General features: G+C 47.6%; 1 protein-coding gene and 1 non-coding gene across 7 annotated transcripts; one reads left to right on the forward strand and one right to left on the reverse strand.

The window, feature by feature from the left end:
• Positions 1 to 909: 909 nt before the first annotated feature.
• Positions 910 to 22740, reverse strand: Trim26 (tripartite motif containing 26). 6 transcript variants are annotated; one of them, XM_027388582.2, is made up of 11 exons: positions 15239 to 20056; positions 14537 to 14764; positions 9902 to 10049; positions 8987 to 9481; positions 8761 to 8856; positions 7486 to 7716; positions 5860 to 5877; positions 4157 to 4179; positions 3650 to 3765; positions 3398 to 3430; positions 910 to 3022 (listed from the first exon to the last, which is right to left on the reverse strand). In XM_027388582.2, the coding sequence occupies exons 4-11, from the start codon at positions 9422 to 9424 to the stop codon at positions 2337 to 2339; spliced, it is 1641 nt and encodes a 546-aa protein (XP_027244383.1). In that variant the 5' UTR covers positions 9425 to 9481; positions 9902 to 10049; positions 14537 to 14764; positions 15239 to 20056; the 3' UTR covers positions 910 to 2336. The 6 variants fall into 6 exon arrangements, with proteins under 6 accessions (XP_027244383.1, XP_027244381.1, XP_027244382.1 ...); XM_027388580.2 differs by lacking the exons at positions 9902 to 10049; positions 14537 to 14764; positions 15239 to 20056 and adding exons at positions 22281 to 22352; positions 22583 to 22740; XM_027388581.2 differs by lacking the exons at positions 9902 to 10049; positions 14537 to 14764; positions 15239 to 20056 and adding exons at positions 22277 to 22352; positions 22583 to 22740.
• LOC113832496 lies at positions 17677 to 17810 on the forward strand. Its single transcript, XR_003479803.1, has one exon. It is a non-coding gene; the product is annotated as a small nucleolar RNA SNORA51 (small nucleolar RNA).
• Positions 22741 to 23485: the final 745 nt, after the last annotated feature.

Genomic DNA, 23485 nt, shown 5'->3' on the forward strand with positions numbered 1-23485 from the left:
AAAAGCCAAAAGCATTGAGACCACCGATCATGGATTACACCTTCAGAGCTGTGAGCCAAAATGAACCTTTTCCTAGGCTGCTTCCGGTATTTAAAAAAAATTTTTTTCCCTTCTCCTAGGTGCCGCAGCATAAGCCTTTAAATCTCACCCAGAGAGTCTGAGGCCAGCCATGTCTACAAAGTGAGTTCCAGGCTAGGTAGTCCCTTAATTTTATGTATGTATGTATGTATGTATGTATGTTTTTGTGTGTGTGCAAGCACATGTGCATGTGTGTGTTCAAATGTGGAACGTGCTAGTACGTGGAGTAAAGATATACATAAGACTTCCAAACCCCTTTGTAAAATAGAAACAGGTCACAGAGAAAGATCTTGAGGCAGAGTGCCCTATGAGAATTCTGAATAACAGGAGCTTAAGGCAGTAAAGCAACCAATCCTCTGACATTCTGAAGGAAAACTATTCTGAAGTGTACAAGTGAGATAAACACTTCTAGACACTGAAGATTTATATATAAAAAAAATCGACTTCCACATTCACCTCAGGAAGTTATTACATAATGTGTGACCCAAACACAGTAAATTGGGAGAGGAAACATGGGGTTCAGAAACAGGACCATGGCTGGGGATGTAGCTGAGGGAAGTGCTTGCCTAGGATGCATGAGACCCTGGAACTAGGCATAGTGGCACCTACCCGAAATCTCAGAATTTGGAAGGTAGAGGCAGGAAGTTTAAGGTCAACTTCAGCCACATAATGAAACTGAGGTTAGCCTGGGCTATAGGGCCCAGGAAGGGGGTCGATTCAGAATCCCCATTCTGATGACAATAGGGGATCTAAAAAGGGAGCAGTCAATTCAGGTTCAAGGTCACTTCAGAGGCATCAAGATAAAAACAGAGACAGCACCAGAGGACTGTCTTGAGATTTCTGATCACCGAAAAGAACTTGTAGTTTATTTAGTAATAAAGACACAGGAAATAAGAGAAGAGGGATAATTAACTCCAGGAAAGACAAAAAGTTGGTGAGGGAGCCACTGTTGTATATACCAGTGACTCAGCAGCATGTGATATATTCATATAGTGCTCAGTCTTGAGACAGGGTGGTGACTCTAAGGCCACCAAGATCCAGTGTCTGGGTGCAGCCTCTCAGGAGCAAAGAGGAGCTTAACACTTGGACAGGCAGAGGAAACATGGAATGTTTGAGGATAAAAAGAGGGTTTTGGCTAAGCAGGAGCTGGTGTTCAACTGTGGGCACTGGGTGACTGGACCAAGGGGCTGGTGCTGGGTCAGCAGCGAGACACTGCAGGCCCTCTCTCCACAGTAAGACCTGGGATGGGGATTCTCAAGATTCCCCATGATCCTGTCTTCCCTTCTCCAATCCATCTAAGTAAGTGATCTGGACACCCCTTGGTGCCAACAACAGAGGCCTAAAGCTATCCCGGAGACAAGGCTGGAGACTCTGAGGCAGGGGTAGTTCTGACCTCTTGGGTATTAGTCTCTGTGTTTTTAGAACCACTGATCAAGAGCAAGATGTTGGGATTGTTTAAAAAAACTCCCCTCACAAGGACTAATCTGCAGAGGTAATTTATTGACTAAAGCTGCTGCCTGAATCACAGTACCTAGATGCTTTTGGAGACACAGATGGCCCTGGGGCATCCCACTCCTCAGCTCTAGGTTTGGAGGCCATGAGCTTTGCTAACCACACCAGGAGATGATTCCACCAGCACTCCAGAACACAAACTCACACAGCCATGGAAACTGTTCATCCCTGCTTCTTTCAGATATTTAACTCTGGTGGGGGAGGAAAAGTGAGCTTAAGAAGCCAGGGAAGGTAGGCAATAGAGTGGTTTCAGGTAAAGGGAACCTTAAATTTGAGAACAGCAAAAATTGCTTCAAGTGTCACTGATGGTCTCCCTCAATACCTGGGAGCACTGCATAACACCTGAACCAGAAAATGCTGCTGCTGCTGCCCCTACTCAACAGAGAACATGGAGCTAAGACAAATGGGTGCTTAGGAAGGAGGGAGTCATTTGGTCTTCAGAGCAGGAGATGCCAGAGGAAATGAGCAGGAGGGTGAGAAGCTACAACAAGAAATAGAGATGAAGGGACAGTGCTGAGAGAGGGCGTGGCCACGGCAGTGGGGAGATGGGTGGCAATTGGATGTAATGTCCCTCTTCTTTCCTCCCCCTGGTGCTTTGGCCAAGAACATTTCTTCACACGGTCTTGGGATCCCAAAGAAAGGAAGTTTCCATGGGTATGGGATCCAGGCAACCCTTCTTCATCTCAGAGTCCTGGAATCTCAGAGAACTGAAGATTCTGTAGTGTGGCCCAGGCCGGTTCTGGAACTCAGGGTCTCAGCAGTAGGCGTGTTCCTGGCCACTTGAGCCACAGGAAGGGCACCAGGCGCCGGGTGAAAGTGGCCGTGAAGGTATAGATGAGTTCCTGTGACTCTGCATTGGTAAATGTCACAGTGCCCCCTTCATAATCCAGGGCGATGCCCACCCTCCGGGGCCGCAGCACTGGGAAGAGCTGGGCCTCGGGACTGGTGTTGGCCCAGATGCCTGAGGAGGAGAGCCGAAGGGCCCACACGCCATCCTCTGGCCTCAGGGAGAGGTCCCCTTTCCTCTTCATAGAGTCTTTGGCCACTCCCACCATGCAGCTTTCCAGAACCTCCTCCTCCTCCTCCTCTTCCTCCTCCTCTTCCTCCCCTAGAGATTCCTCATCCTCATCTGTTTCCCACTCTTCATACCCATCCCCATAGCCAGCCTCCTCATCGTCTTCCTCTTCTTCCCCGTCCTCCTCCTCCTCCCCATCCTCCTCCTCATCCTCTGACCAGCCTTCTCTCTCCAACTCCACTTCCCAGTACACCTTGCCCCAGGTGAAGCCCTTGCTGCCCAACACGCCTGGCTCACAGTCAAACTGCTGGGGGTGCAGGCAGTCACTCTGGTAATGGCTGGTATAGATCACGCACTTCCAGTCCTCGGAAAGCTGCAGGTACCCACTGGCCGACTGGGGGTCCAGGGTGACACTCACTGTGGGACAAGGGAGGAAGTAAGAGTGTCAGTGGTGGGCTGGGAAGGGGAGACCAGTCTCCACGTGCCAGTGCTGCCTCACTGCACACTCCAAGAGTGCTATTTATGTCACAGTCTCTGTGAACTGTGTCCCCTGGAGGCACTCGGCGCACACAGCACAGGTCTGGGCAGGATGATCTCTGGCCTTGGGCTAGCACTGCTGTTTGCTCTCAGAGGACCACGTGGTGAGGTAGATGAGAAAGACTAGAAGTGTGACCTGTGACCTCCAAGGGTCATCAGCACTGCAGATTACCCAGCGGTTAAAAACGTAAGGGTTGGGCCATCTTTGGGCAATACCAGTGAGGATTCCACAGGGACAGTGCTATGTTTACTCACCTGTCTTATACTCCAGGTCTCTCAGGAGCTTGCCTAAGGATTAAAAAAAAAGATAGAAATGAGCTTCAGACGAGCAAACTCATGAACTCATTTCGGACTTGGTTATCAATTATGGGACAGGGCTTCACTGGAGATCCCAAGGAAGAAAGATGCAGGAACTAGAGCTCCTTGGAAGGGTAAGATGGGAGAATATGGAAGTGAGAAGCCAGGAGACCCTCAAGTATGGCCCAGCCTGGTGTCCCCAGTGCTTACCCTGGAACTGCCTCAGGCCCCGTTGCAGAGAGAGAAGTTTATCTGAGAATTCTCCTGCCTTTCTTTTAACCATGTGAGGGATGGCTTTCCCAATCCAAAACTTCTTCCGGGGGTACCTGAAAATGTGACGGACACAAGAACCTGTTGTTTGGCTCTTCCTGCTTTTCTGCCCGTGTTTGTGACAATCATAAAGTGAGCAGGAAAGGTTTGATTATCCCTAATCAAGAGACAGAAAAACTAACCAAGGACATAAGACTGCCAGCAGATCCCACAAGTGAGAACTGTCTACCAGTCCAGGCTTTGACTCTCCCATTGTGCCTCAGATGAAGACAGTGAACCCAGCTGGACTTCAGAGATCACACTGGGAGAGAAGAGCCTCTAACCCTCAAAGACAGCTTTCATGAAACAAGGGCTGCCTTGCCTTTGGCATCCTATCACTCCCCATTATTCACATGGACCATGGTCATAGAAGCAGGGAGAGTAACCATAAGCAAATGAAATTCCTACCTGTTGGCAAAGTCCTTGGTGTCCTGCAAAGGAAGGGAACACAAGCACCAAGGTGAATTAAGTAAAACTACATCTATAAGTCAACACCGTAACAGGCAGGCACATAACAGCAACCCCCCCCCTCCACACACACACACACACACACACACACACACACACACTCACACACACAAACACACACACACACACACACACACACACACACACACACACATACACACACACGATCTCCTTCCCTAGGGAACTGACAGTCTAGTAGGGCTAGAAATCAATAGGCTGGAGAGTTGGCTCAGTGGTTAAGAGCACTGGCTGCTCTTTCAGAGGATCCAGGTTTGATTCCTTGCACTCACATGGCAGCTCACTACCATCTATAACTCCAGTTCCAGGGAACCCAATGCCTTCTTCTGGCTTCCACAGGCACCAAGCATACAAGTGGTGTACAGATACACATTCACGTAAAAACACCCATACATGTAAAAATAAATGAACAAACATATTATAAAGGCAGAAAAAACTAGAGGTGGCAAGTGACCTGGCCTCTCCAAGGAGACACTTAAGCTAAGGGTTGAAGAATGATAAAGTACTAACTGGGTGTAGACTGATAAGAAATGGGAAAGGGCTTAGAGAGGAGGCAGGGCCAGATCACACCAGGCAGGAAGGGGTGATGATGGTGAATTTTATTCTACGCACAGTGGGATAAAAGGCAACTATCCCCTGGCACCCATTTCCCCCCTCCCCACTTTTAAGCATTTATGTGTATGCGTGTGATGAGTGTGTGCTATACCACAATGTATGTGAAGGTCAAAGGACAACTTGTGGCAGTTTGTGCTCAACTTGTGGGTTGAACTCAGGTGAACAGGCCTGGTAGCAGGTGCCTTTACCTGCTAAGCCATGTTACCTGCCTTTCCCCTCCTTTATAATACTAAACTCCATAAATTCTGGTCTGACATGTGACCAGTCAAGAAACTACATTTCCCACATCCCCCTATAATCAAGTCTATTCACGTGACTAAGTTCCAATGGGATGGGGGGGAGATCAAGATTCTCATTCTTGTTCTTTAAAAAATAAAATTGCTTTCTAGCTCCTCTCTTCTCATTGGCTGAATTTTGAACACAGTGATGAATCCAACTCAAATTGCATGGCTGAGAACAGTATCCCCAAGAAATAAGCCAGCTCTTGGATGACTGCATGGACATCTCTAGACCCCCACCTCTCAACTGCTGCAATGACGTAAGGGAACTTGTGCTCCACATGAGCTATTGAGCAGCAACTAGCAGAAACCCTAGGTAACTGGACACTTGGCTGATCCTTGGCAAATGGTGGCAGGAGGCAATGGGCAGCGGAGGGTACCCTGGCGGCTGTTACGGAACAGGGAGTTGGAGATGGCAACAGGGGGCACAAGAGAGAAGCTGAGCATCCCATGACTGCTTTAGAGCAACTCAAGGTCACTATGGATAGGCACCTTGTGCAGGAGGAAGACGGCGGTGCTGTCTGCGTGAGGGAAACGTGTGGAAGGACAGAGAAGGCGGGAAAATCTCATGAGATGATGCTTTGGTAAAGCTTGAAGCCTCCACAGTTCTCTGTGCTCACTGAGTCTCATCTTCCTCTCATTTATTCCACAAACCTTTGCTAAGTGAGTCCTTGTGCCAGGCAAGCACCAATCTACAAGTTTGAAGTAGTAATAAAAAAGACAAATCCCTACCTGTGTAGAGCAGGCATCCTAGCAGAGGGAAGCAGACAAGAGAGGAAGAAAAAAAATCAACATAATAATATATATATATATATATTATAACATCATACCGTGTCAGCGACAGGTGCTATGGGAGTCAGAGGGTGAAGGGGGATGGGCAGAGGGCAAGTTGGCTTCTCAGGGAGGCACAATTTGGAAAACAAACGCAATCATCACACTGTGGCTGCTAAGGACTACTCCAGAAGGTTCAGGAGCTTTGCTCCAGGGAAACTCAAAATACAGACAAAATCTGCTAACACCAGCATTTTGTGTCACGGTTTTAAACAGAAAACCCTATTTTCTCTCCTCAGCACACCCCACCATGGGAGCTTCAGGGGCAGAGCCCTGAGGTATAGATTGGGGCTTCTACACAGTAGCCACTTCCAGGGTGGATCAGGGGACAATGCTCTCTAGACAGACACTCTGGTGACAAACACCAGCACTCTCAGCCAGTCCACTCACAACTCCTATCTACAGATCCACACACAGAAGAGCTGCCGGGAGTGCAATGTGCTCCTTGAGGGGAAAGAAGTGGGACAAGGGAGAGGAGACAAGTGACCTGGAGGCTAAGAAAAGAAACCTGGAGAGGAGGCAATGCCTAGAGCAAAGGAAGAACACAGGGGGAGGAGGGACAAAGAGAAGAGTGCAGAGCCTGAGAGCAGGACTCCAGGCTTGAGTTGGACCTCATTCCTAACCTGCCCCAGGGCCTGGACCAGTCATGCAGCTCAATCTGCTACAAACAGAGGCCTCCTGTTTATTCAGTCTGTGCTGGGGACTGGCATCACCATCTCTCACCCCCCTGGCTACTGATGTGCCCTGCCACTGGCCTGGAACCTCATTTCCTAGAGACCTTTGCATGTCCTCTGCTGGCAGAAAGGTCCATCACCAGAGTCAGAAACTAGCAGACAGCCCTTTTCCTGGCTTGTAAGGGAAGGACGGAGGGAAAGTACCAGGAGGAGGGGTGTCAGTGAAACCTGACAGCCTGCTCTCACTTCCTGTCCTGAGGTGCCTCTCACACTTGCCAATTTCTCTAGGATGATGTTCCAATGACCAGAAGAAACCCCCCATCTATCTTCATTTGCCCTCCCCTTCCATGCACTGTGGGATCCTGACAGATATAGCTCAGCCTTCCCTCACCTCCAAACCATGTACAGCATGGACCAAATAAGCACCTGCCTCAGCAGCATCTATAATCCTAAGCCCTCAGAAGACTGAGAAAGGAAGACTGCCTTTAATTTGAGGGTAGACAGTATGACACAGTAAGACTGATTCAAAAACAACAAATATCTGCCTTGTTACCAGGAGGGCTTGATGGAGGTCTCACGTTGTGGAAGGAAGATGGCAACAAAGATCTTCAGCTCTACAGCACTTTGAAATCTTTTAGACACTTTTTGTAGACAGTGATTGTTTTTCTAAAGTGATACCACATAGGTGTTTAAGCTTATGTGGGAGTGTCAAGGAGGATAAGACGACTGTACCCAGGTATTTATTTCAGACAGTAAAACTGAGGATCCAGAAAAAGGAATTCCTTCAAAAGCCAGGTAAGTGTGGCAGATCAGGCCCTACCCTGTCTCCCACGTGGGCCCCTGGGTCTCTCACCTGCATCAGCTCTGCAGCCGGCTGCCGTGCCTTGCCTTCCAGCTCGGAGATGACCAGAGTCAACCGACCAAGCTCACTGACGCCCCGGGTCTTGAACTTCTCCCTGCCCTCGGTGAGGAGCTGCTCCAGGGTGGCCAGCTGGTCGAGCAGGTGCTGCTCACGCTTCTTTAGAAACTGGTGGCCCTGCTTAAATTCTGCCACAATGTACTGTCTCTGCTCCTGCAGCTTCGTCTGTAAGGGCAAGGGGTAGTGGTGTGTGTGTGTGTGTGTGTGTGTGTGTGTGTGTGTGTGTGTGTAAGAGAGAGACACCTGTAGGAATCAGGGCCCACCCAATCCTTTGGCAACTCTTGCTTGAGAATCCTAGTCCTCGAGGTAGAAAGTCACTGGGGTGCTCCTGTTCCCCCCTCTTCTCATTGAGACCAGTCATCCAGCCTGTTCCGTTCACTGCTCTCGAAGCCCACCCTGCCTGACTGCTCTGTCACCATCTGTTCTAGCTGATGAGCACGTCTTGGAGCAGAAGGTAGCCAATGTGTCCCATTAATGACACTTCACCCATGTGTTGCCTCTCTCGGGAAGCTCTGCTTGAAGGATGAAGCCCACGCTCAATCGTCCCCCATCCAGAATCCCTACTACTCTGTATATACTAAGTGCATCCCATCCCTTCCATGTGGGACTGTGCCCTCTTTCCTTGGCGAGGCTGGAGTCCGTCTGAGTCCTCAGTCCCTCTTGGTTAAATGAGGGTGCCAAGCACACCAGGACCTAGAGGTACTCTGTGGACTTGAGTTCTCCCTGGCTTTACCCTATCGCTTTTTCACAGTCTGGCTACACACTGCTATGCCTGACCCCAGAATCCTTCTACTGCCCATTTTCCCAACATACATGGTCCCCCCGGACTGGACCCACTATCAGCCGTCCCTCCAGACCAGTCTTCTGTACTGCCAACAGCAGGCCCAAGTCTCACTGGACAGCCTCAATCAGAGCTTCTCGGGCCTTTCATGTCCCTTTCCTCTACCCTGAAGTTAGTACCCCTGGTCCCCCAACCCTCTCTCTATTAAGGAAATCACATCTTCTCTCATTCTTAGAAAGAGGGCACAAAGTCAGGTTCCTCAGTTCCTGCAGGGACAAGGCAGGCCAACCTTCCCTGTCTCTGGGTAAACCCCAGTTGGCCTGAAGCCAGCCTAGCACCCATACTTTCAAAGGCCTCCTAGAAACACATCCCACCTCCTGGTCCCTCCAGAGAACACACATTTCCTCCCAGCCATGACTTCCACATACCAGTGCAGCTGTAATATCAGCTTCTCCCTTGGCCTGAAAGCCCTGAATTTTTTCTCTGTCTCTCCTTAAGGTGTTCAGGTGGTTCAGGATTTTTTCCTGGGGAAAGACAAGCAGTGGAGAGAGATGAGCATCCTGAGCTATAGCAGGAGGGACGCCAAACAGAACCTCACATCCCCACCATCCCAGGCCTGGGGAGGCCTGCAGTGTCTTCTGCCAGAAGGCTTACTCTGTGTGGCAGGGCAGCCTTCTCCACCAGGACCGCAGTGTGGGGCCTGTGTTCCCGGGACTCGCGGCACATGACACACAGCAGCTTGCCATCGTCTTCGCAATAGTAGTGCAACTTCTCCTGGTGCCGCTCACACAACTTCATGTCCTGCGGCTCTCGGGCCAGCTCTCCTGGCTGCCTGCCATTGTCTACCTTCAGCCGCTCAATGTTCTCTACCAGACTGGCTAGCTGCCACACGGGCCGGATGTTCTCCTTCTTAAAGGGCTTCTTGCAGAGCGGACAGACTGGGCGGCTCCCGGACACGGGACGGATATCACCTGTGCAGCTGCGGCAGAAGACATGGCCACAGTCGATGGTTACGGGGTCCCGCAGATAATCCAGGCAGATGGAGCAGGTCACCTCCTCCTCCAGGCTCCTCAAGGGGGCTGACGCTGCCATGGTGCCCTTAGCTTGTGGGTGTCTGTTCCCTGGGTCTTTCTTCCTCAGAGACCAGACCTGAAATCAAGAATAGGCTCAGCAAAAGGGGAAGAGCAGCATCCCTGCCCAAGATTGTTCAAACTGAGATCCCAAGGGAGCCAGGAGGGGAGGAATCTTCTGTGGCTGTTCTGGGCTGTGCAGGCACCACCATTCTAGGGACACAGAAGCTCAACCTGCCTATCCCTGTGACAACAGAAAAGTCAGGGGTATTTCGAACCTCAATTTATGCATCCATAAAATGGAGGGGAGGAGGGATGGAAGGGCCTACCAGGGATTCTAAGCAGGTGATATAAAAGAATTCTGTTGGGAACACTAAGCATAGGCCTGGTTCATAGAAGGAAATCAGGGAGGGAACCCAGACTCCCGGCTTCTCAGTCTACTGGATGAAACCCAAGTGCTGAAATGAGGTGGCACCAAGAATGCAGGGCCCTGCCCTACCTTGTGGTATACAATGCAGTGCTGCGCAGGGAGGTGGCTCTGCTACGGATGGAGGGAAGGTAACCATGCAGGGTTTGCAATGCTGGAACCGCAACACTATCACTGACGGTTACGAAGGAAGTCCATCAACAAAGCTCGGTAGACTTTGCTGACAAAGATGGTAAATATAGACATAAAACTGCAGCCCATACGGCCCAAGGAGAAAATACAATGCTGATTCCTTAAGGATCTAGTGTGATAATATATAAAATGCCCCTCGGGTGACAGCACTGTGCAAACATGAGGAATTACACTGCTGAGAACATGAACCAAAACACCCTGGGGTTTAGACCTGTGTGTGACTTTTAATATCTATCTATCTATCTATCTATCTATCTATCTATCTATCTATCTATATCTATCTATCTATCTATCCATCTATCTCTCTATTGAAAGAATGTACATACCAATTTGAAATGAAATTCAACTGGCAAATGATGACGTATCGAGTCCCCAGAATGTTAGCAGAAATGCTGAGGGTGTCTGACCTAATCCCTTGGTTTGCTTTATGAGGAAAATGACTGATCCCCTGCTCTCAGTTTAACACACTGCAGAGGAAATGAAAACTGTGGGTCTCCTGTGGACAGAAGCCCTTTCTAGCCACTTGGAGAATGGCCTGGAAGTTTAAAAGCCGGCCAGCTTTTTGTTGTTTTTGTTTGTCTGCTGGAGAGAAGAGGGTAGCTCCAAGGACAGAATTTAAAATTTCCTAGGAAGCATCCCCTTTCACCTCAAATAATACGCCTTCACCACTCGAAGCCCACATTAAACTGGCTCATGCTGGGTCTAGTGAGTCTTTAGATCTCTTTAAGCTTAATAAAAACCACTATGTACATTACAGTGAACACTGCAGGGCATGCAGAAGATCACTGGGTAATCGCTGGAAAAGGGTTAACAGAATTAGATATTGAGGCATAGAGGACACAACCTGACCAGTATTCTGTTTAGAATTAGTGAGGCCCCCTTGAGGCTCAAGGGACTGGGGAGAAAATATAAGCATTCTGCAACTGCCACTGTAACAACACAAATGTCACCAATAGATGTCAAGGTCATTAGCTGAAAGCTTTGGGGCAGTCCCTACAATGCCACACTGAATTATTTACTAATGCCTCGATTTGGGAGAGATCCAGTGGTCACCTTAACCAAGCAACCAAACCTGCTGCCACTAAACAAGAACAATCTGGCACAGATTTCCTGATGAGCAATTATATTAGCTAAGCACCATCACCTGGGGCTAGAGAGCTGCCTCAGGGGTTAAGAGCACTTGCTGCTCTTCCAGAGGCCCAGGTTCGATATATTCCTAGCACCTATCTGGCAGCTCACAACTGTCTATAACTCCAGTTCCGGGGAATGTGACAACCTGCCTCTCCAGACATATGGTACCCCGACAAAATACAGGCAAAATACCACACACACACACACAAAAAGAAAAGTTAAACAAAAACAAACACTACCATTTATGACATTTTCTTGCCAAAAATATTTGACTTGATTGACCTTAATCAAGTCTTTAGATTTAACTTTCAGTTTACTGGAAACAGGCAATTTTTAATGAAACTGTACTAAGTAATCACAGAGAAGGTGCTAATAATAGCACTAAACCACGTCATGGAGAAACAATCAGACAAATCCAGAATTGGGGAATCCACAGACCAGTTGGTCTTTTAAATAGACCAGGGTAAAAATAGTGATGGCTTGGAGGTAAAGGCATCTGTTGCCAAGACAGACAACTTGAATTTGATCCCTAGGATCTACACGGTAGGCAGAAAGAACCAATTTGTGCAAGTTGTACACACACACACACACACACACACACACACACACACACACTAAAAAACAAGCGAGTAAGTACAAAAGATAAATCTAGCCTGGATTCTGGCTTCAAAGGGTAGTTATAACAATACTTCAGAGACTATCAAGAAAAATTTAAATGGAAAAAATCTAAATGACACTTACTGAAACTAAATGAAAATCTCTGCTTTTCAGCAATAGATGCTACAATATTTAGATTTCCACAACTACAATTTACATCAAAGTGGTTTCACGAAACTATACAAAAAAAAAAAAAAAAAAAAAAATTGGGGGAAACAAAGGTTTTGGTTTTCTGTTGCATTAAAAAGGTGTGTCATCACCAGAATTGTTGAAACCAGAGTACAGAAAACCCAACTAATGCTCTACTCAACTAATGCTAGGGTCAGAACAACCAAAGCCCATGTTAACTTCAGTCTTTTGTTTCGAGGTCACCATAACCTGACAGTCCAACCCCACTGCCTGGCTACAAAGACTTCATGTTACATGTAAGACCAGAGGTATAAACTCAAAAACTTGAATAATCCAGGCTCAAAGTTTGGGTTCTAGAATCCAATAACAGGTGACCAACAATTTCAGGGCAGTGGAATCTGCCATTTATATGTGCTATTTCACATTCAGGATACTCTTCAGAGGATGCTGAGGCTTGGGCCTGTTAACCACATGCCAAAGGGCATAGGGCTAGAAAGCAGTCCCAGGGCCACAACTGCAGCTCAGCCCACCCTACTTCCTTACCCCAGCACACTGAAACCCGGCCTGAGAGCGAGCAGCTCCTCTGACCAACTCCCAGATGAGCTCATTACGCAGAAGGCTTAGTAAACTGAGCAGAGCTGACAACAGGAAAGGGGTGTGTGTTCCTCAGATCTGGCTGGCAGCATCCTAGCCTTCACTACAAGCTGACTCAAGCATTCCTGTTCAGACAGCACTTTCTGCTTTTCATTGACGGAAGGAGCTCAAGGTTGCAGAATTAAGAGCAAAATGTGTGTGTGTATGTGGAGGGGAGGTGCAAAGGAGGCCACACCTGTTCCCATACCTATTCTGTCTGCCCTCCACAAAACCTTGTGTTTTGTTTGATGAGGCAGAATCTCAGTAGCAAGGAGCTCAGGCTGGCCTTAAAAACTCTATCCTCCGGCCTTTGCCTCCCGGTTACTGGGATTACAGGTGTGTGCCTCTGCTGGGATTCTTAAAATACCTTTGCCAGGTACCATGTTCCCCCATTTTATCCCATATGCCTCCACCTTGTTCTCTCTGATCATCTCCACAGGTTTCTACAACAAGATGACACAAACATCATCCTCCCCTCCATTCCTGGCTCCAGGCAGACAGAAACCGTGGAAAAGGACCGGCATGAAAATCGTAAGTGGGCATCCACGTCGTGTTTTTACTGGCAATCTGACACAACCTAGAGTCACCTGGAGGCAGCTGAGCATAAATGAGTGAGCTAGTAATAGTAAGGTTCCTTTAAATGTTTGCGTTTCTGCACCGACTTCCCTCAGTGATGGACTGTGACCTGGGAAAGAAATCAATTCTTTCCTCGAGTTGCCGTGGTCAGAATGTTTTATCCCAGCAGCAGAAGAGCAAATTAGAGCCACTCCCTTTACTCAAATTAGTGTTCTGAATCCGCGGGAAGCTACCATATATTACCCCGTGCCTGAAGTCATACACAACACCCGTGCTCCTGGAGCAGCACATCTCTAGTCCCTCCAGGAAGCCAGTACCAGCTACAATTCCAATTCCATAGGCCCGCATGACACACAGAGGGGACTGGGTATACCCTCTATCCACTGCTGAGTCTCCCTCTGTCCCTTACAAAGTTGGGGCGCTCATAAATACCTAACCTGCAACACACTGTGATTTCTGGCAAGGAAGTGGATCCTGGGCATTATTCTTGGCTGTGAGAATCACTACAAGCCACAAACACCCTGAAGAAGCGTCACTGTGAAGGTCCACACCTCCCAGGCAGACACTGGTGCTATTACTCCCACTCCTACCCTAGCTTGGTTCCAAATGGAATGTATCCAAGCTCTGGCCCCACACTTCTTCACAGCCACAGTCTCTGCTCTAGGTGAGAAATTCTCCCCTACACCTGTGGTTTCCTCTGCCCCTCACATCTACCACCTTACTTCCTGCGTCCTCAAACTCCTACAAGCCAGAGAGAGATCCTAAAGACAACAAATCCCCAGACTCTAGTGCCCAGAGAGGCAAGCAGAGGGGTCTAGGTTTGCAGTCTGACCCTCAGGGTTCTTTCAATTACCCCAGCATCTCTCAAACATGTCCCTGGGCCTCCCAATGGGAGCCCCTTCTTCCTGTCATTCCTTAAGGCTCCTGTCATTAGCTTAAGGCTCCATGTCCTGTGAGACCCTCACTTAACTGCTCACTGGGTACAGGTTAAGGCCTATTTCTCAAATCTGAATTAAGTATATTTCAGCTAGCTATCTAACAAACCTGGAGAGGTTAGACTTCAGGGCAAAAGCAAGTGATCTGGCTATGTGAACTAGAGAAACGGCTACACCCCTGCTGGCTACCAAACATGATATTCCCCAATATTATACACTGAGAGGTCAATGAGAAAAGACTTTAAAATATGCAGCTCTATAACTGACCTCCGGTGTGCCCTGCCTTAGGAGAAATTTCCTAGTGTTCTGTTTGTGATTGGAAATTTGTCTCCTAACTCTTGCCTGACACTCCCAGTACACATCTGTGCTCTGTACCAGGAATTATTAAAGGAACCCTTTATCATCTAGCAGAACAGTTCACCCAAGAATTACCCGAGGAGGTGTCAACACATACCCCATCAACAGGCTCTCTGGAGATGGGCCCAGGATTTGGTTAAAAAAGCAAAACACTGACAAAACAAAAAGCTCACAGAAACTCCCAAGGCGATTTGAATGTCTGTCAGTGATGGGGAAAAGTGATGTCAGAGCCTTCCTTGGCTTGGTCTGCCGAATGGCAGAGATGATGAGAGAGGCACTTCTCAGCGTGGAGGTCCTTCCACTGTCCACCTCTGTCCTTTGGTGCCTGCGAAGTGAACATCCAGGGATTCCTGAGGAGGGAGAGGCTGGAAGACTGAAGATTCAGACCTCCCAGAGGGGAAGGGTGGTGGGCTGGTGAGCTGAGCGTGACAAACAGAAGTGTGACCAGGATGGGACATGGGGGTGGGGGGTGTGAGCAGAGAAGGATGGAGAAGCAGGAAACAGACTGTGAGCGAGCTGGGCATACTAAGAATTCCATAATAGCTGAGTGTGGTGGCACACACCTGTCATCCCAGACTTGAGAGGCTTAAGCAGGAGGACTGGCACACATTCAAGGTTAACGTGGGTTACACAGCAAGACCCTGTCTCAAAACAGTAACAAGAACGACTCCCTGCACTCCTACTTTCCTCCCCTGGCCTTGTACTAACGTTTCTCTCAGGCCCAGCTCCTCCAGATAAAGAATTCTGAATTCCATCCTAGCACTCTTGAGAAACCCCCGAGAGTTTAAGCATGACTTACCGAGTGTCCAGTGTGTTTCAGGCACCAAGGTTACACAGGGAACAGAAGAGGAACTCCTTTTCATTTAATGCTGACATCTCTCTAATGACCGAAGCTATCAGATTCAACAGAGGGACTGTAAGCCCGGAAGGGCTTCTCTTAAACCTCTCATCTCAGTTGGTACTGCTCCAGTCACCACAGCCATTTTCCTTTTTGCCCCTCAAACATACCCAACACAGTATAAAGTGCCAATGTGCTCACTGGTTAAAACCCTCCAAATGGCTTTCCGGCACCCCAGGAATAAAGTAAAAAACTCTTTCCCTTCCTTTTTTATTCTGAGAGCCTCCAGTTAACCCAGGCCTGCTCATGTGTCTCCCAATTCACTTACTGCCACTCCATCTCAATCAAGAGTGAAACCAAACCTCCTGCCTCACCACCATCCCTTTCCACTTTGACTCCTTTTCCTGCTGGAGTTCTCAGCCAAACACCACTCCCTCTGGTCTGGCAACTCCCGACCATACCATAACAGGTTATATGTATATGTCTCTATCATCAACTCAACAGTGGACAAGGTTCATTCCGGAAGGCTCAGGAACTAGCCAAGAGAATGGTTGTGGAGGAATAATGTTATAATGGTGGTAATCGCTCTCTTCCCTTTCTTGAGTTTTAGACCTAGCTATGCATCATCCATAAACAATGTGTGGGTCCCCCCTCCCCGGCACACCCTGATTTTCCATCCAGAGAATGGAATCCCAATTTGAGATTGTCCATTCTGCTTATACTAACATGGCAGTGAGGTTTACTCTTGTGACTGTGCTGACTTTGCTCATTGTCATTGCTGCTCTGTGACTACAGTTCTTTACGGCTCCTACTTCTGATGGCCACCTGGGTTATTTACAGTCTGGACCATTACAAACACCACAAATGACCCTATGAGTGCACACACACACACACACACAGACAGACATATGGACATAAACTCAATTTTACTAGAAAGGTCCAAATTGTTGCTTCCAAAGCAACTGTGGTGATGTACGTCCGTTCCCACCAACCAGCTCCACAGCTGGTACCACCAGCTTTACAAACTTAGCTAAGCTGATGGATAGGAAACAAAATCTCATCATGTGTGCCTAACACGAAAAGAGAGCAGGAAAACAAACAGCCAGAGAGAGAAATAGTTACAAAGCAAGGGATCTGAAAGTGGGGAAAGACACTGTGCTCTTTGGTCCACCAGCAAACATTGTTTAAAGTTCACCCTCTGGTGATCGAAGCGGCCTATGACCTTCCATTCTTCTTTTCCTGTGGTAGCTTTCGCCTCAGGTCATTTCTGGGGAGTCCATCCTCAGGGTGGAGCTCTCCCTCAGTTCCAGGGTGAATCGAAAACATGGGTCTTATGTATATTAACAACCCACACCCTTTGATTCAAGGAAAAACACAAATCACAAGGAGACCTAGATGAGAAAGGGGAAAATTTCTTGTGGTTTCTTGGGAACTACCAAGAGGTAAAGTCATTTGGATTGCAGTTCCTTAAAACAATCATTCTGCTATGCAAACTGCCAATCTCTTGAGAAGTACGCCAATCTCGGGAGATGAAGGGAAAAAGCATATCTTGACAGCAATCTTTCAATTCCTGTGCCCAAAGCTGGCCCTACCCTTAAACCTGTCAGTCCCATGAGCCAACAAACCCACTTTCTGCCCTTCCAGCTTGGACTTGTCCGTCATCTGTTTTGTTTTGCTTTTAAGGTGTGGGGAACCTGAACGATACCAAGAGGAAGTTACTGGGCTGAAACAGACAAACGATTTATGAAAAGAACACCAGTCAACTACCTGAGACAGGTAAGCACAATCTCTAGAACACAACAGGCCTCCAGCCTGCTCTGGAACATCACAGCTCCTCCTTGTAGCTCCTAGAATTCTGAGTAGGGAACCCAAGCCTCACCTTCTACCATCCTCTGCAATCACTCAAAGCCTGTACCAAAGAGTCCTAGTTAGCCACTTGGGGTTTCATCCAGCCCTGTGAAGTACAAGGCTAGAGTCTTGACTTTCCCGGGCTTCCATACCATCATGAAGAAATAAAGGTGTGGATTACGGAGCAATTCACAAAACAAACTGAAAGTTAGGTTCGGCAGGCATACCAGCATATATAATGTACAGCATAAAGCTACAAATACCAGCAGCAACCAAAGCAGAATGAAGATGGCTGAAATCACTGGAGCACAAATTTGGGGAGGAGAGGTGCGCTTATTTTTCACAAATTGGCTATCAGGCAGGAAAGGCCAGTTCATCAATGTAGTGGGGTTGTTATTGTAGAACAAGGTCTGCCCCATTCCAGCCTCAAACTTGCTACGTAGTCAAGGGTGACATTACACCCCTAATCCTCCTTTATCTCCCAAGTCGTGGGATTCCAGGTGGGTGCCACCACACCCAGCTAAACCAGTGTTTCTGAAATTACAAATGGTGGCTTCTTCATCCTTAAGGACAGGTTGCTTTCATATTCTGCCTCTATAGAAAGAGGAGGCAGAGTAAACCGATGCCATGTACACTTCAGTCCAGGCTGCTGTACCTAGTCTGTATTGTGAATGGGGAGATCTTGGGGTGTGGGGATCACAAACAGAAGGTATGACACAGTGGCACACAACTTTAATCCCAGGGTAGGGGGCAGAGGCAGGTGGATCTCTGAATTCCAAGCCAGGTTGGTCTACTAAGTGTTCTAGGCCAGCCAGGGGTCTAGTGAGGCCCTGTCTCAAAAATTAATCACAAATGGAGCCAGTAGACTCAAAATCCACCCATGGGTAAGTGCAACCAGGAAGTTCAGACTATTCATTTGGGGGGCGGAGAACAGAGCATCTAAGCAAGCTAACAGGGAGTTACTAATTTTTTTTTAATCAAAGTTGAGACACCTATAATAAATATTATCTCTTAGCATCTTTGGTATATGATCAATGTCACACATTATTTAACTGAAAAATATTCTTCCATGTGGAACATAAACTAAGGATATGTAAAGTAACGGAAGCAACAAATATTTTATGACAGTTGGTGTATTAGGGTTCTCTAGAGTCACGGAACTTATGGAAAGAATCTTTATATAAAAAGGGGATTTACTGGAATCAGGCTTCAGTCTAGCTAATCCAACAATGGCTAGCCATGAATGAAAGTCCAAGAATCTAGAAGTTGCCAAATCTCACAAAGTTGGGTGTCTCAGCTGGTCGTCTGTATATGCTGGAATCCTGAAGAAGTAGGCTCCAATGCCAGTGAAGGATTGGCTGTGCTAGCCAGATAAGGGTAAGCGGGCGAAGAGCAAAAGCTTCCTTCTTCTATGCCCTTCCAGCAGAAGGTATGGCCCCATATTAAGGGTAAGTCTTCCAGATTCAATGTTTGGATTAATTAAAGCAGTGTGTCTTCCCACCCCAAGATCCAAATTTAAGGCTCAAGTCTTCCTGCCTCAAGATCCACATCAAAGGTGTGTGTCTTCCTACCTTAAAGGCCCAAACTAGAAGTGGATTAACCCCCTTCAAACTAAGAGATGGCTCAGTGGGTAAAGGCACCTACCACCTGACTCTTACAAGTTGTTCTCTGACCTTGACACACACACATATGATGGTACATGCGCCCATACACATACTAAATAAACTCCTCTGGCGAGAGGAGGGATCTGGCACAAACGTATACATTCAGCCCCCAATCCTGATTCACCTTGCCTAGCTCTCCACACTCCATACTCCTTCCCTGTCTTTGTACATTCTGTTCTCTCAGGCCCAGCTTAGCCTTGAATAAAACTGTCCCTATCTCTGCCCCTTCCGAGTTAGTTCTCTACTTTTACGATAACACTGTCACACTGCTTCATAACTGATTTTCTTTTGGGGGGTGGGGTGGGTATTCTCATCCCATCAGAATGTGAAAATAAAAGTGATACTCCATCGATCTTCTTAGCTCCAGTAGCTGGTCCAAATCATGGAGTCATGTCTATTAAGACGCCATGCCCAGATCCTGAGCTCTACTGTGCTCCCAATTTTCACACAACTGTCAGATTCCCACTTCACAAGCCTGCTTCAGCAGCAGCAGTCATGAGAATTAGTCATCTTCTGCCACAGTCACCCAGATTTCCTCCTACCCACCCCTTTCTGGGAAGGTCAGCGCTCCAATACTCCATTTCCTCCATTTCCACCAATCTGGCCAAACTCTACTTCATCCTAAATGCCGATCTTAAACTAATCCTTTGCTTTCTACCAACAACTCCTTCTCCCATGTATTTTTCTTTTGTGATCCTGGAAGTGTAAGTCAGATGCAGCCTCCTGAAGCCAGAACTCAAAAGGCTCCTTCCAACCTGAGGTTTGCAGAGTTCTGCAGTAAGAGATCCAGTCTCAGTCCTACTTGCTATTCTCTTAGTAACAAGCCATCCACTATCCTTGCGCTGCAGTTTCCTTAACTCTTTTTTTCTGAGACAGGGTCTCACTAGGCATCTTTGACTAACCTGCCATTCACTATGTAGATTGTGATGGCCTCAGGTTCACAGAGTTCATCAGCCTGCCTCTGCCTTACAGGCAACCATCATTCCATCTGGCAAGACTCAGTTTCCTTACCTCTTCTTTTTTAAGTTTTTAGACTGCTTTTGTGTGTACAAGTGTTTTGTCAGTGCCTGCAGGGTTCAGAGGAGGGTGTTAGATGGCTATGAGCCACGTCAGCACCCGGTTTCCTTGTCTCTTGATGAGAGGAAATTTGAAGGGGGATGTCCTTCTGTATATATGTTTCTTTTACTGGTTGATGAATAAAACACTGTTTGACCAGTAGAGGCAGGATGAAAGGCAGGCTAGGAGATGAGGAGAATTCTAGGAAAGGCAGAGAGAGTGTACAAAGACACGCCATGTAGAGACCAGGAAGACAGGATGCACCAGGCGTTCTCTGGTAAGCCAAGACCACGTGGAAATACATAGATTTATAGATATGGGCTAATAATTAAGACAGAGCTAGCCAATAAGAAGCCCTAGCCATCTACCAACAGTTTTATCATTAATATAGCATCTGTGTGCTTATTTGAGGCTGAGACAGCTTCAGAATCCAGCAAGAAAAAAACTACAACAACAGAAATTATTTGGTCAAGCTTACCAGCTTGTTTCAAGTTTAAAAGGTGACATAAAAAAAATGTCTGAATGCCCCAAAAGTACCATTAAAAGAGGAAGGACACAGAGGCAATCAGCTTCCAATAGTCAAAGCTGCACCAATTTGAACAACAAACTGCTACTGGACTATAATCCAATGTCTAAAATCAATACCTACAAGTCTACATTGATATAATCAAATGGGTGAATGCATTAACGAAGGGGACACATTTCCCATACTGAATAATTTAAAATCCATAACCCTCTAATTCTTTAGATGAGCAGAGTGACTTCCTGCCAAATGATTCAATGTGCAAAGGAAGGAAAACACAGTGCAGAGAACCAACACACACTCAGCCAGGTGGGCAGGTCAGTGTCATCGTAAATCTTGACAACATGGAATCCTTGCTAAGGTGCTGTGGGTATGGCAACCTAACCCCATCCCTTTAATACATAAACCCAATCTTAAGAATAAGACATAAAATAGGAGGGTACCACACAAACACACGTACAGTTTACATCGTAGTATGCCTCAAAGGTCCACAAGAGAAAGGCTTGTTCCTTGCACTGGTACTACTGGAAAATCTAGGGCACTGAAGAGAGCATCACAGAAGAGGACTGTGGGACTCTGGTCTCCTCCCCCCTTCTCTCCTCTCTCTCTCTCTCTGTGTATAATGAGCAGGCATGGTAGCCCATGATTGTATTCTCAGTCCTCAGGAAGCAGAGGTATGAATATGAGCTCAATTCGAGACCAGGCCCAGACCAACAAGCACCACAGGATTGTGGACTGGAATCTCCAAAGCTGTTAGCCAAAATAAACCCCTTCTCTTTAATTAATTATCTGAGGTATCCATTACACAGTATCTCTCAAAACTTTGAAAGTTCACACAAAGTCTAAAAACTGTCACAGCCAACCAAATGCAATGCAGTAACCCAGATGAGAACATGGAAGGGTATTTTCGTAAAAAGGAATTGAAAATAAACATATGTGGACTCTGGCCGATAATCATGTGTAAGATGTTAATGAAAGAGGAGTTGGTTTGAGGTTACATAGGGACTCTACAGATTGTTTTCTCAATGTTTCTGTGAATCTACAACTGTTCTAAAAATTAAAGTGTATTAAAAATGGTAACCAGGCATTGTAGCAGACACCTGTAACTTTTAAACCAAATGTTCAAGAGGAAGAAGGCTAACATGGGTGATCATGGCCACTTTCAGACCATCTTTGGATACATGGTAAAACCCTGTCTTAATAATAATGATAATAGTGATAATAATAATTAATAAATAAGTTGCAATTTAAAAAAACATTAATGAAGGCTTGCTTTTAGAAAAGGTGTTTTGTTTTGTTTTGTTTTGAACTTAGGAGGAATACTCTAGGGACATGACTTCATCTAACAAACAAGAGGTTCAGGCATGCATGAACACATGTCATTCTTCCCTTTTTTTTGAGGCATACACAAATGGTTGCATTGTCAAACTCTGGAATGTACTAGAAATTTTTAAGTGTCTCCTCCCATTCACTCCACAAAGTTAAATTCATACACCTTTTTATTCTTTTTCTTTTCTTTCTTTTTTTCTTTTTTCTTTCTTTCTTTTTGTTTTTTGGTCTCGAGACAGGGTTTCTCTTTGTAGCCTGGCTATCCTGGAACTCACTCTGTCGACCAGGCTGGCCTTGAACTCAGAGATCCATCTTCCTCTGCCTCGGCCTCACCAGTGCTGGATTAAAGGCGCATACCATCACCATACTGTTTACACACCTTTTTTTTTCCCCCTAAAGCAAATTAGTTAGTAAATCATCAGGGAATAATACACAGCTCCAGGTACAAGTGGCTAAGCTAGTTTAACTCTGACATAGTAAATAATCCATAGACAGATGACAGATAGATAGATAGATAGATAGATAGATAGATAGATAGATAGATATAGATAATAAATAATAAAATAAATAGGTGGAGACCTGCCTTTGGTCATGCAGGACTCCAAGCCAGCAGGTAGGACTTCATCCGGGTCCCGCTCACTTCTGGATCTGGGGACTGGAAGAGACTGGAGTAAGTCTGGGCTGGACCTGAGGAGCCATGAGCACAGCGAGCTCAGGGCGACAGGCCCACAAGCGAGCCGGGGACGCGGCGGGTACCCGAGCTCGCCATCCCCGCGCGCCAGGGCCTGTCCAGCAGCGTTGCCTTGGGCCCACGGCCACCTTCGCCGTCCCCACCCGGGCCGCGCGGCGGAGCCACGGTGTCCTACCACGGCAGGCCGCACTCACCCGCGCCACTCTCGGGGCCCGGTCACTCCTCCCCGTCAAGCTGCTCAGGGTGCAGCGCCCGGGCCAGCAAGCTGGCAGCGAAGCCTCCCCGCCCAGCAGTCTCCCGGCGCGCAGTGCCCTCCGCCGAGATTTCTCCGGGGCCGGCCCTGGGATTGGTCCATGCCGAACTCCGCCCTCCAATGGGAACTTCAGTCTGCCTGACGTCACTGATCACCGGGCAAATCCCCAGGCCGCCGCCGTGGAGGTGAAGCGGCCGGGCCCGAGAAAAGGAAAGTGAAATCGGAAGTGGCCGGTGCGTCACGGTAGTCGCCCAGCGGCTGAGGTCGCGCGAGGCCTAGTGGTTTAGCGTGTAGGAGCTCCCCGACTTTCGGGACCCCGTTTCTGACTCCCTGGGCCTAGGGGTGTGTGGTCGGAGGTGTCTGCAGGGGCTGGGTTTCCGATGGGGTTTCCTCCGCATGGTCTGCTCAGGACAAGACCAGACATGAGTCTATTTAGTATTTCCAGGATCCATTTACAGAAATTGCCATTTGCAAAGCTCCCAGCTAGGATGCTGCGGAAAATAGCCGTGCATGTACACACAGTGATAAGCGCTTGCCACCGAGCCAGATGACTGGAGTTCGAATCCCATAACCCCCACAAGGTGGAACGCCAGACCAGGCTCGTCCAAGCTGTCCTCTGACTTCAACATGTGTGCGCTGGAATGCGTGCAACCCTACCCCCTACACTAAAATAAACGCAAAACGTTGAAAGATCCCGGCACTAGGGAACGGAGGCAGGAAAGTTCAAAACCAACCTAGTTTGAATTTGTCTAAAGAGGAGACAAACTACAGAGTCGGCAAAATCGGTTCTTAGGCCCTCCGCAGGAGCCGGGCGAGCCTGCAGCTCCACGGCCGCGCCTACTGG

The sequence above is a fragment of the Cricetulus griseus genome, assembly GCF_003668045.3.
Source record: "Cricetulus griseus strain 17A/GY chromosome 1 unlocalized genomic scaffold, alternate assembly CriGri-PICRH-1.0 chr1_0, whole genome shotgun sequence".
Taxonomy (NCBI): domain Eukaryota; kingdom Metazoa; phylum Chordata; class Mammalia; order Rodentia; family Cricetidae; genus Cricetulus; species Cricetulus griseus.